This window comes from Urocampus carinirostris, chromosome 6 (genome assembly GCF_059441175.1).
Source record: "Urocampus carinirostris isolate Australia breed hairy pipefish chromosome 6, RoL_Ucar_1.0, whole genome shotgun sequence".
In the NCBI taxonomy this organism is placed as follows: Eukaryota; Metazoa; Chordata; class Actinopteri; order Syngnathiformes; family Syngnathidae; genus Urocampus; species Urocampus carinirostris.
The window spans coordinates 15,632,530-15,646,658 of record NC_142354.1 but is presented as its reverse complement, the minus strand read 5'-3'; the positions used below and the strand labels follow the sequence as shown (position 1 = coordinate 15,646,658).

At 40.1% G+C, this 14,129-nt stretch overlaps 1 protein-coding gene across 2 annotated transcripts; it reads left to right on the top strand.

Moving 5' to 3' along the window:
• Positions 1-3,435: 3,435 nt before the first annotated feature.
• tmem51b (transmembrane protein 51b) lies at positions 3,436-12,800 on the top strand. 2 transcript variants are annotated; one of them, XM_088337124.1, is made up of 3 exons: positions 3,436-3,677; positions 7,379-7,799; positions 11,805-12,800. In XM_088337124.1, exons 2-3 carry the CDS (start codon positions 7,393-7,395, stop codon positions 12,223-12,225), a joined length of 828 nt encoding a protein of 275 aa, XP_088193250.1. In that variant the 5' UTR covers positions 3,436-3,677; positions 7,379-7,392; the 3' UTR covers positions 12,226-12,800. The 2 variants fall into 2 exon arrangements, with proteins under 2 accessions (XP_088193250.1, XP_088193251.1); XM_088337125.1 differs by lacking the exon at positions 3,436-3,677 and adding an exon at positions 3,895-4,048.
• The last annotated feature ends 1,329 nt before the right edge of the window (positions 12,801-14,129 follow it).

Below are 14,129 nucleotides of genomic sequence, written 5' to 3'. Positions count from 1 at the left end.
CCTTTTATTCGTTATCTAATCCTTCTATTTTATTTTTCCCCGATTTTCCTTCTTTTCTCAAGTGCTTCGGCAAAAAATGAGAAGCAAAATGGTGCTGTTTGGTCACGTTGAGTCTCCGTAGTTTATATTCTTCCTTGCGCTTTTTAGAAGTGGTTTTCGGTTGCACATTACAATATAGGGACATCTAGTGGTCAATCATCACACGCTGTCCCTTTAACGATGATAATTATAACTCGACTTAACCGTCATACATATAGTTAGTGTTCATTTTAGCCACCATGGGGGTTATTTCTCCAAAACAAGGCAAAACCTTTCACGTGTACGCTGGTTTGTGTTGAAACACACACGAGCTGCTCAATAGAGTTAAAAAACAGGTTCAACCGCCTCTTAAAGGATGTTTCTTTTATTATGCATGCTTTAAAAGCCAAGCAAGTTAAAACATGCATGCAGACGCCAACCACTTGAAGGAATTTTCTTGCAAAACCTATTTGAATTTTGCAGCATTCGCACTCAAGTCGGTTTCATTGAAACTTGTGATCAAGTAACGTCGTGCTGTGAAGGAACTTGGCTTTTTCGAAGGCGCCCTCTTGAGGTGGAATGTGTTCATTTCTTTTCAGAAAGGGAAAGTAAAATAAAACAAATAAATCAAATTAAAATGTATTTGTGTAGCACTTTTATGAAAGTCAAAGTTCTGTATACAAACATGAAGTATACAACAAGAAAATACACACTCCCCAGCAGACATAATGGAAAGTCAAATACACAAATACACGCAAAAAATGGGTAAAAAAAATAATAAAATAAAAAAGAATGAAATAAAAACACTCCAATACATGAACAGGAATGTATACTTTTAAAGAAAAATAGATGAAAAAAAATAATGATAAAAGGGGGAAAAGGCTATTTTTTAATTTGCAACTACCTATATTTTATTCAGAGTTCGGGGGAACATTTTTCAACCAAATATCTGATCAAATATTATCATACTTTTCGTTTTCATTCATTTCCAAACCACTTATCGCCGTTTCATTAAAGTCATACCCCAAATTGAAAAAAATACAAAATGTGACAAAAGAGTACATATTTTACCATAATATCTACGTATATTTTATTGGTGTATTCCAATTATTTTGCAAGGTAATGTATTTCGAAGACAGCCTGTCTCATCTTTGACTTTCTGAGCTGTGGCAACTATTTTGTTTACATGTTTAATACTTGAAGTCTTATTAAATGATAAAAGCCAAGTTAACTAGGACCGAGCGGCAGAAAAACGATAGTCTGGCTGACCAAAAGCATGCAATAATCAGCCAGTATAACCGAGAGCCAACAACAAAACACTACCACGGAAACAAAAATAAAACCAGCCAGGAAAAATACAATGGGCGCTGCAGGATAGCCAGCTAGCCATCTGCCATACTGGCAGTTTCTTATAGCTTGCCACTCATTGCACATTGCTCTCTGCACTATGGTAATTACAGCGTCATTGTTACAGTGTTAATGTTACTGTGTACCTGACTTGTTAACCTGACTGCCCATTTTGCACATCTGGTTAGCTACTCTTCTTGCACTATCGGCACTATGGTAAAATACTATACGTAGCCAATTACAATACAACTTTATTTATATCTGTACATTCAAGGAAACTGTGGGGGTCAGATGCATCGACATTTCGTTCTGTATACACGTGTACTAGAATGACAATAAAGTAGATCTGAATCTGAATCTGAATCTGATAATGGGGTTAACCTGGACCTAACAAAACTGGAAACCATCGGGAGCCCAGACGCTAATAGGGAGTTATCCGGACAATATAATACCAATTGCAAGACACTTAGCAAAAAACACAAAGGGAAAGTCACAATCACCTAACTAAAGGAGGCGAAGGCAAAAAAGGAACGCACGCTCTACACGATGGCAGGTAAACTTACCGCAGGCAGCTTTTGATGATCAAAGTACGCAGTCACAATTCATCCAGCGACACGCTAAGCAAAGTTCCAATTCCTCCAAGAAGAAATGAGCGCCATGTAATTGACGTTTACTATAACAGTTGTCTATTTCTCCCGTCATTCTTATGAGTCTTTGTTTTCATCCTGTGAGGTCACAGATCTACAGGATAAAAGCCAAATCGCTCAACTTTGGGACAAAATTTCCCCCTGTGCGTGACTTATTTTGCAACTTATCTGCTGGAATTTGGGGAGGAACATTTCACATTCTTAGCCTAAATTTAAGAAAAATAATCTTTTATAATCCCTTTAAGGAAATGTGATTGGTTGGATGCTTGAATAAGAAAGCAACCATCTGAAAGCAGCGCAACCAGGGAGAAAGAATAAAAGAAGGCTAACATATAATTATTTCATAAGTATTATTTAACAACATTTGATAAATATCACATCGTTTAATATTTTTTTAGTCCAGCAGAGAAGGCTTTTCAGGCCTTCACCGCCGACTTCTGAGTAGTAGTAAAGCAGGGGTCTCCAACCTTTTTGGTTACTAATTAGGGCACTCAGTTTGATTTGAATATTTAAAATAGCAATTTAGCTAGATGGCTTGCTAAATAGCTAAAATGGTAGCTTGATAGTTGGGTAGAAAGGTAAACAGGTCAAAAACTAAAAGGGAGCTAGATAACTAGCTCAACGGGTAAACCCCATCTAAATAGTAGGATAGAATGCTAAAAACAAAGCTAGTTAAGCAAGCTAGAAAGGAACCCAAAATTTAGGCTGATAACTGGCAAAATAGTAAAATGTTAGCAAGATAGCATGCAAATAAAAATGTAAAAAGCTAGCTAGATAGCTCGCTAAATAGCTAAAAAGGTAGGAAGATAGCTAACCAAAAAAATGCTCATTTTTTGCTCATTCGCTTTATAAAACCCAGGAATTGGAATTTGGTTTGTCGTAGTTTTTGTAAAAAAACAACAACAAAAAAAACAATAATTGGATAAGCAACCAGAGGCGGAGCCACTAAAACAATAACTTGTCCCGACATGCTTCTTTCCATGTAAGAAAAGCGAAATAACATAAAAAGTGGAGATAACTTGTTTTAGAGAGGTACGTTAAGGTGGAGACCTATATATGAGCTCTTATCATGACAGTATTTCGTCAATCAATAAAGCATTTATTTATTGCTAAAAATATATATTTATGAATACTTGAATAGACATCTTTGTCCATTAAGCCTACTGACTTGATTTCATTCATGTGAATTTCTAAAAAAAGGAAATTATTACTATGTTGTTACTATGTTATTACCAGGTTAATTGTTGAAAATAGACTGAGTCAACCAACAAAGAAATTGTTTTACAAGAAAATCACATTGACCCAGGACTGGTAGAGCTATTTTAGGAACAGGTCCACGGGCAGCTCAACTGTCCTTAGGGGGCGCTCTGGTGTCCGCGGGCACCACTTTGGAGACCCTTAAGATAGTGGGGTCGGCGCTAGGACCTAGCAGCACATGGCACTTTAACGAGGCGCACTCCCGGTAGGCAGGAAGAAAGGAGGGCGGTTTGCCTCTAACGAAGGCGGCGGTATTTTAGCCCAAACTTCTACTCAATTTATTAAAGTTCAAAGATAACCACGAATTTATAATAAAGGTTTATCTGCAGTGCAGTGCTGATTTAAACTCAGATTTTTGTTGGTTTTCGATGTTGGCGTGAGCTGGGCGAACACACCTGCGTAACTCAGGTAAGTCACCCATTAAGGAAGTCTACTTTTTCAGTTTACCCGGGAGACGTTTATTAAACTCTCGTTTTCGATTTATTTATGAAAAATGTATTTAACAAAAGACAAAAGGGCTTCAGGGTGGCTACTCCAAACGATTCACCCTTTTTCTTTGTGGACTACCTGGAAACTGGGCTGAAGGACACAAAGTTGTACTTGGCTCACTATTGGGCAGGAACCTGCCATTCCAATAGCTATAACTGCCGGCCACTATATGGCAGGGGTTAATGAATAAAAAGCCGCAACGAGTTAAGTGCAGTAATCAAATGGTGTGTTCCAAGAAGTCTCTCTGGGATTTACTCAAGGTGTTCCTACAATGAAATTAAGCTAACTATGTAAGTTTCCGCATTTTTATAAACCTATTTATGTATTTATTTATACACGAATCTTATTGCTACAAGACTAGTCACTATAGGTTGAAGTGTTATAATACTGTATTGTATAATACAGCTTTTTTTGTTTGTGCAGATAATGTGTTGTTGTTTTTTGGGGGTTACTAGTGGTTGTTGTTTTTTGTGCTATGCCTAAAAGGAATAAAATAAAGAGCGCAAAACAAATAAAAGCAAATGGACATAGAAACAGTAAATTCTGAAATTTTGTGGTGATAAAAATAATATATAATAGTAATAGTACTAATATAAAATAATATATTTTTTTAAAATGACTGTAGATGGGTAATGAAAACAGGTAAACAGAAAAAAGATTGTTTCTACGCAAGTATTAGAAAGAGTACAGATATTTGAAACATATATATATATATATATATATATATATATAAATAATTGATTATGCTATTGTTGTTTTTTAATTTTTCAATATGTTAGAAACAGACACCCATCTAGATTTCATTAGTTGTTAATTAGCAATTTATATGTGTGTGTGTATATATATATATATATATATATATATATATATATATCTCATTAGCCGTACCGCTTATCCTCATTAGGGTCGTGGGGGGGCTGGAGCCGATCCCAGCCATCTCCGGGCAGTGGGCAGGGGACACCCTGAACTGGTTGCCAGCCAATCGCAGGGCACACAGGGACAGACAACTCATTCGCTCAGTCACACCTAGGGACAACAGGTTCCCATGACATGAACTGTGCCGCACAAGCGCTAACCAATGCGCCGCCGTGCTGCATATATATATATTAGATCAACACGGCGGCGTAGTGGTTAGCGCATGTGCGGCACAGTTCATGTCTTGGGAACCTCCTGCGTGATTTTGAATCCATCTCCAGACTTCCTGTGCGGAGTTTGTATGTTCTCCCCGTGCTTGCGTGGGTTTCCTCCGGGCACTCTGGTTTCCTCCCACATTCCAAAAACATGCATTTCAAGTGAATTGGCCGGTCCAAATTGTCCCTAGGTGTGAATGAGCGAGTGAGTTGTCTGTCCCTGCGTGCCCTGCGATTGGCTGGCAACCAGTTCAGGGTGTCCCCAGCCCACTGTCCGATGATTGCTGGGATGGGCTCCAGCACCCCCGCGACCCTACTGAGGATAAGCGGTGTAGCTAATGAGATGAGATGTATAGATCTCTCTCTCTCTCTCTCTCTCTGTCTCTGTCTCTCTCTCTTTCTGCATGTATGTCTCTCTCTGTCTGTCTCTTTCTCTGCATGTATGTCCCTCTCTGTCTGTCTCTTTCTCTGTCTATTCTCTTTCTCTGTCTATCTATCTATCTCTCCATCTCGATAAATGGATATATATTATAGATACAGTTGATATATTATCTATATAGATATATATAGAGAGAGCTATATATATATATATATATATATATACAGAAACTCCCCTACTTACGACCATTCAACTTACGTAAAACGGTACATGGGAACATTTTCTTCGGGATGTTGAAAAATATCCGGACATTGCTGGAAGTTAAATATTGTATTGTGGACCATTTTATGAGCAGCGCTGTGAGAGCTCACCCAGCATCCACCCCGAAGATGAAACACACTTCCTCTTTCTAGTTCGTGTGTAAACATCACTCCTTCACCTGCTCGCAATCCCACCGCTGCAAACAATGTGGCGTGTCGTTTTTTGTGGGTAATGGATCACACTTACGGTCCTTCCAAAACTAAACTCTCACGCTCGCCTACACTCTCGCACCAACTCTCGCGACATAATTCATGCGCATCTTACATTCTACGCCTATACTATCTCCAGCGTGCTAAAAACTTTGACATTTTTCTTGTTTAATATCTCCTGCATCCATTCAATATGGTTGGAGTAAAGTGTAAAGAATAGGCGAGCCGTTTCTTTTGAAATGAAAGTGAAATAAGAAAGCTTGATGCAGTTGAGAATATTGTTGGATCGCTTTTTTTCGGCCACTTTTAACCATGGAGGAGGAAATCACCTAACTCTTGAAGCTCATCTTCCAAAAGTAAGTTAAGTTTAACTTTATTTAGCTTTATAGAGCATATTATTTGATGAAATGTTTATTTTTTTAGTACAAACAATACAGGTTACTTATACAAGCCTTAAACATACTTATATAAAACCTTAAACATATAAAATCTAGCACTGAAGCAACTTACGAATAAATTCTCGTTTCTCGCTCGTAAGTAGGGCAGCATCTCTTAAGCACATTTTATTTAGTTGTGAACAGATTCAAGGTCGAACAACAACACAAAATCCCTGAAAATGCATAACAAAAAATCTAAATTAAAAATATTAACTCCTCAGTGCTATAGATGATAAAATGAAAATAGATAGATAGATACTTTATTCATCCCCGAAGGAAAATTCACATTTCCAGCAGCATCCCTGAGCTGAGACCAATACAGCAATAAAGCAAAAAGAATACAATATACAAATACCCAGTGTGACGTGCAAATGCCCACTGTAGCGTGTTATATAAAATATCTAAATAGTGCAACACAAAATACATATTGCAATAAAATTCAGTAATATGCAATGTAGGGGGTGTGGTTTAATGTGGGCCTTTACTCTGCCGGGTGGAGTTAAAGAGCCTCATGGCATGAGGAAGAAAAGATCTCTTCAGTCTGTCCGTAGTACAAGACAGTGACAGCAGTCTGTCGCTGAAACTGCTCTTCTGTCTGGAGATAATGATGTGTTCTATTTTAACCAATTTAGACACTGATCTTCTTTAAAAGACGCAAAAAACATCTATTAAAATGAGTAAAACAAAAATCAAAAGATCAGCCGTCTCTAAGATTGAAAAATTGGATTCGGTCTGCTTCAGCGCAATCAATATCATTAAAATGAGTCAAAATTTGGCTCACTTTTCTGCTTTTTATACATACAGTACTTTCTTTTTTGTCTTCCATATTCAACTCTATTAGTACCCGAAACCTATGGAGCCATTTCCGTGTTAGTAAACGAGTATGACGTGTTCAAGCTTGCATTGTTGAAGCAGAATGGCAGAATTCATGTCCGTTTATAGCAGTCCGTTGGCACAGAAGGATCTTAGAACAGTGCAAAAAAACACAAATTCTGCGACTCTATTCATCAAAGCTAACAACAACAAAAACATTCTTTTGACCAGTGTTGGATTTCTTCCTTTCAAGGTACTTGAAAAATTGAAAGTGCTTGAATTTGGCCATGGAAAAGGTGTACTGTGTATAATCAAGATAAGGAATCGGCATCCTATGAAATCTCCATTGTGCAACATCAAAAAGTGAACAAACGTATCACCTGTGTCGCAGCGCCTCCTGCAGGGATGTGTTCCAGCCGAGGTCTCTGCAACAGAGGCGAGCGGTCCTCCCGCTCCGAAAGCTCCGGTTCGGGGGCCCACTACGCTCTGTGCGCTCTAGGGGTGGGCCTGATCGTGCTGGGCGTGGTCATGATCGTGTGGACCGTCTTCCCCATGGACGGCGAGGCGGCGAAGGCCGGCTCCACCAACTCGTCCAGCAACTCCACCTCGGGCGCCGGCCAGGACGAGGACGAGGTCGAAGATGGCGACCTCTCCAAGTCGTCCTCGGTCGCCATGGTGCTGGTGGGCGTCGGCGTGGCCATCCTGCTGCTATCCGTTTGCCTCGGCGTTCGGAGCAAGCGGAGGGCCAGCGAGCGGGCCGAAGAGCCGGGGGTCTCCGCCTTCATGGATCACGTGGCGGGCCAAAACGAAGAGTGAGTATGCCGTAAATCCGGTCCAATTTATTCAACATTGTCTTGGGTACAGAGAGCGTTACCAACAGGGGGAGGCGTAGAGCAACTAGGGCCCACCCACGGACATGCCCTGCCCATTCATACTTGATGTAGTGATGAGAGCAGTCTGAAAAAAAAGGAAAAAAAAGACAACGAAATGGAGAAAAAAGAGGGTAAAAAGCTCGTATGAAAAGGGAACAAAAAGAAGGAAACGGAGGCAGGAAAAAATAAGAAGGGAGGAAAAAGCAAGAAAGGGGATAAGCTAGGAAATAAAGAAACAAAAGAAGAAAAAAATAAAAAGCTAGGAAAAAACAAAAGAAAAGGAAAAGAGAAAAAATAAGGAAGCAAGCAGCACAGAATAATAGAGGTAAACACAAGAAAAAAATAATTGAAAACTAGGAAGAAACAAAAGTAATGTGATCAAACTTTCTTGTCTTAGTTAAAAGCCTCGCTGCAGCATTTTGTACCAGCTGAAGGCTCTTGATTGTGGACTTCGGGAGACCGGGGAGTAGTGTATTACAGTAATCGAGACATGAGGTAACAAACGCATGAATTATAGTCTCCGCATCCGACTGAGACAGCATAGGGCAAATTTTAGCAATGTTGCGAAGATGGAAAAAAAGCTGTTGGAGTAATATTCTTAACTTGTGTTTGTAAGGAAAGATTGGGGTCAAATATGACACCTAATTTTTGACCGAGTCACTCTGGGTGATATATAATTTGTCAATGTTCAAAAAAGTTTTTGAGAACAAGTCACGGCATTTAGATGGACCAATAACTAACATTTCGGTCTTTTCAGAGTTAAGGCGCAAGAAGTAGAGTGACATCCACTCTTTTTATCTCAGTGAGGCAGGCCTCCAAATTTCCACAGTTTAGTGTGGCAGATTCCTCCATTGGAAGAAATAGTTGAGTGTCATCTGCGTAGCAATGGAAACTGATATTATATTTGCAAATAATCTCCCCTAATGGAAGCATGTAAATGCTGAAAAGAAGGGGGCCAAGTACTGAACCCTGCGGAACACCACATTTAACACTAAAGGGCTCAGATTTCATTTTGCCATATTTAACACGGTGCGTCCTATCTGAGAGGTAGGATCTGAACCATAAGAGGACGGTTCCTGAGAGACCAATCCATTTTTCCAACCGTTCTAGTACGATATTATGGTCCACAGTGTCAAAGGCAGCACTAAGGTCCAGCAGCAGCAAGAGTTATGAAGCGCATTGAAGATCATTGGTTACCTTAATCAGGACTGTCTCAGTAGAGTGGTTAGCCCTGAATCCTGATTGCATGGATTCAAAAAGATTGTTCTCAGATATAAAATCATTCAGCTGCTGTGGCACAACATTTTCAAGTACTTTAGAAAGAAACGGTAGGTTTGACACAGGTCTGTAGTTACATAAGCTTTCTGGATCAAGGTTGGGTCGTTTCAGTGTAGGCTTAATAACAGCGGACCTAAAAGCCGCTGGAACTACACCTGAGGAGAGTGTTATGTTTGTAATATTTAGAACTGAAGGTCCAAGGATCCCAAAAAGACCTTTAATCGGTGAATCCGGAAGCTGGTCAAACAGGCAAGTAGTCAGTTGTCACTACAGTGTTTGTATCTAGAGCGTAATATCACCGTTTTCATTGGTGCCGACACAAAAAAAAAATGAATACGCTTCTCCTTATTCAAAGCCACAGCAAAAAAAGTAGTGCTTTATTTACAGATCAATTGAAAAGCAATTAGAATAGCAGTCATCCATCATTCATCCACACGTCTTGTCTTCCCCTATCATCATTTTCATTAAGCGTAGGAGTGAATATGTGCTTGTTTTTGTAACCTCCATCTTGAACAAAGGTCACAAGATCCGACGACACGTGAAGTAAACAACTTTGAGTAGAACTGAAAACGTCTTCAATTGAGCCGGGCCACGACACTATGGCTGGTACAAAGACAAAATTGAGTCTCAAAATTTTAAAAGATTTAGCATGCGGCTTTTGAAAAGGTGCGCTCTGTCTTCCAGAATCTACCGTAGTTGTTTTCTTCAATTTCTATACGTAGCAACGACCAAAAAGTCTTAAGAAATAACATTTCTGACTATTAATATGTACATCAAGACAAGTCTTTCTTGGAACCGATATTCATTTGCTGTACAAGCTTAAAATTTGGCGAAAGAAATTTAGAAAATGCAAAAAACAAAATAGTGTTAAAAATTAAAATAAATCTTTATTGGCTCTGTGAAACCCTTTTACAGTAAATGAATTCAAATTTCAACACCACTAACATTAGTAATCCTACGCTAAACCAAAAACTAACAGTGCAGGAAATAAAATTAGGCTCAGGAGCAACTTGGTTAAAGGTAAATAGAAACTTAAATCGCTTTTAATTTTTTTTATAATAGCTTTAAAAAAAAGAATGTCAGTGTGACTTAAATCGACTTAAAAGAAAAAGTGCACCGAAATTCCAACAGAGCTGGCGAATTGAAAAGGGTGGTCACTTTTGTGTTGAAGCCAGATTGACGAACTGATGTTATGATAAGAGCTCATCACTTCCACTATAGCACATTTTTAAGCTCTCCATTACAAACACACGCTTGATTGACAAAATACTGTTATGATCAGAGTTCATTTAACAGTCTCCACCTGAACGTTCCTCTCTGAAACAAGTTACCGTCGTACCCCTACTTACGAATTTAATTCGTTCCGGGAGTAGATTAGTAACCTGAAAAATTTGTAAGTAGAGGCGCCTTTTCAATGTAAATTTGCTAATCCGTTCCAAGAAATGCCAAAGTGTGATTTTTTTTTTTTTCTATAAATCATAAAGCATCAGAACATGAAACAAATAAGTGTAACAAAGATGTGTAACGACCATATATTTTGGCCTCATCACAAATACGCATCCCCTCTACAAACTGTTATTATTTCCTGGTTTGTTGCAAAATCTAGAAAAAAACTCTTTTCCGTTTCTTTTCTCCTTGCTACTCTTCCGAATTTCGTATCGCTAGCATATGGTCGTGTACAGTACCATTTACAGAGCGGGAAAGGGACCGGACGTGGGCACAAAGAATAGGTGTTAGACACAAGAGCATGCCGACGCTCACGCATACAAATCGGGTTGCCAGGTATAGAACTGAGGAGAGCCGTAAAGCAGTGCGCACGGCACTGGTTTGTTTATCTGTATCCTCCGCTCACTTTGCTCGTAACCTGAAAATGTCCTATGTAGAAACGTTCGCAAGTAGAGGTATGAGTGTATCTACACATTTTATGGCTATCTCTTAATCGCTTTTCTATCAGGGATGAAAGCATGTCGGGACAAGTTATCGTTCCTGCTTTAGTTGCTACGCCCCTGGTCGCTTATAGGAAATTACAAAGTTTTGTCTTTTTATGTAAATTTATTTAAATGCTGGTCTAAATATTTATAGATTGTCATGAAAAAACACTAACCCTAAGCCTAACCCTGTAATTCGAATTGGCAAAAAAAAAAAAGAAAATTGCAATTTTTTTGTCTGTTTATGTACCAGTATACATTTTCAAATACTGGTCTCAGTATTTATTGTTTATCATGAAAAAACCCTAACTCTAAGGCAAGAAGTAGGTAGCAGGAGGGAAGAATGGGAGAGAGCATATAAAGAGAGTCTCGGTTGCATGAGATTTAATAATCCGATCGTCGAATGAAAAAAATGCTGATACCGATATCCGTCAAATTCCCAAAATATCGCTGCCGATAATGACGGTCTGTTTTTCTTTCCCTAATTGAGCTCCCCATTGTTCATGGGGTATAATGGAACAGACCATTGTCCATAGCAAAGCAAGTTTGAGGGGTCCAAAACTGTAAAAATCCAAGTAAAATGTATTGAGAATCCTTCCATTTACAAGTAAAACCTTATATAAATATTCTTGAGGTAAAATTGAATTCAGTTCTTAAATTTGAGCATGAGGCTTTCAATCTGGTGCGATCAGTTGTCCGGAATTTGCGGTAATGAAGGTCATTGATCATTGCTCCCCAGAGTTCCAGACCCCACCACCTTCAACGTCCCGAGCTACGACGAAGTCGTCGGCAGCGACGACTACCCGGTCCGTCAGAGTAACCTCCGCCAGAGCAACACCCACCTTCCCTCCTACGAAGACATCATCGCCGCGGTGGAGAACGAAGGCGCCGAGGACGCCCCCCTCAACCGGGACGCGCAACCGGCAGCGGTCGGCGCCCAGCCCGAGCCCGAAGCGGCACGCCAACCCAGCCTACCCGCCCGCAGCGCCAGCCGGGCCAGCCGCCTGCTGCGCCCCCTGCGGGTCAGGAGGATCAAGTCAGACAAGCTCCACCTGAAGGACTTCCGCATCCAGATCCGAAGCCCGACTCGCAACCCGGTCAACATCGAGCCCATCACGCCGCCGCCCCAGTACGACAACAAGCCTCCGGAATTGAGCTGATCGCTATTATCGCTACGGTTACAGGGGATTTTGAACTCTGGTACCGGAGAAGCTGTTGAGATGCGGCTGAGTGCCACCAGCCGGAATCCGTCGGCACGCAAATTTCGGACCGACTGCCTTCGTTTGAAGTCGATTTCGATGGGGACTTAAATTCGGGCGTTAGGTATAGGGCCAGACCTTTCGGGTTTGTGCTCTTAATAAAGAAGACGGAAGAATTTTTTGTGAATGTGCTTTTAAACGTGTCTTAGAATGGCTGCAATTGGACATTGTTATGGTTAATATCAACATAAGGCGTTCCTACAAATATTTTATATTGTAAAAGCTTTGATAAAGCATCCCACGCTTTTAATTAGTCAATTTCAAGCAAATGGTTCAAACTATTTTGTTTTAAGCCCCGCGTTTTTTGTTATTTTAACTCAACTGGATCACCCCTTTTTCTGTAAAATAGGTTGAGCTTGTTTATCGAATCTATTTTGAAATTGAATAGTAGTCCAAATCAAACAAATATGCTGAAAGTGTATGTTCGGAAACATTGCTGTCTTTTATGGTTTCGTAATAAACTATTTAGAGTCTCACTTTTCGCAGCTTGGCTCAGAATGCATTTATTGGTCTAGGGCGCTCTCTTGTGGCCATAATGCGAAGCGCAAGCACGTTCGACTTGACTGCGGCAAACAGGGAATGATAGGTTCTTTTTAATCATTTACTGATTGATAGGCAAAACATTTTCTAGGATACGCTATTTTCTTATGAGGGGCCTGGCCAGAAAAAAAGGTCCCAACGATTAAATTTAGGCAAATAATAGAAAAACAAAAAAAATAAATCACGAATATTAACCAATATTTCCCCCCGAACAATAAGATCACCCCTATAAACTGTGTACCCTGAAAATAGCTCACCTGTGAGGGCTCATTGTGATTTTCTAGTAAATTGGATTTCCAATTGACATGATTGTTTTAGTGGTCGCCTTAACTTCTAATAATTACAGCCTGGTAACAACCAGTGGCAGGCAGTGCATTTCACACCTAGGCCCGAATTGTTCCATCCCCCAATAACTGTTTAACGACGATAAAACATTTGCTGCAGCTTCAACAGTGACATATAAAAAAGCATCATAACCTGTGATGTTATTTAACAATATAGCCAATTTTTACTCAACAATAATGATTTTTTTTATCTGAGCACAAAGTCCATCCTTTCTTTCCCGAAAAATAATGTGTTTCAGTTCCATCAAGAAGTTCTTTTCAATCGCCATCAAAGCTAGTGCTGAAATTCTGACCTGTCCAGTCGTAATTCTGGCATAAGCTTTTCTACCATCTATGGCGGAAAATGTCTGTTTGGCAGAAGCAGCGACGTGGGGATTTTCATTGTTATACTTGCGTTACCGCCCTCTAGCAGGCCCTGACTCGCCAACTCGAAATCCGATTGGCTATGCGAACTGCTTCATCAAACACAGAAGTTATGCCTCGGGGTCTTCAGAAGTCATGAGTGAAATGTGATGGGTTAAATGCTTGGATATGAAAGCACATATCTGAAGGTGGTGCATTAAGGGGACTGATAGACCATTTGGAATTCAAAGGTATTCATGAACAAAATATTATATCACGTAATTCAGATAAGGCGGCACTAGTTAGGTCAAAGCCCTATGGTGTGGCACCTTGGGCAGCCTTCTTGTGCGGAGTTTGCATGTTCTCCCCTTGCATGCCTGACATTCCAAAAACATGCATGTTATGGTAATTGGCGGGTCCAAATTGTCCCTAGGTGTAAATGAGCCAGTGAGTTGTCCGTCTCTGTGTGCCCTGCGATGGACTGGCAACCAGTTCAGTGTGTCCCCTGCCCACTGCCCGAAGATGGCTGGGATGTGCTCCTGCCACCATAGTCAGGATAACCGATGCAGGGAACGGATG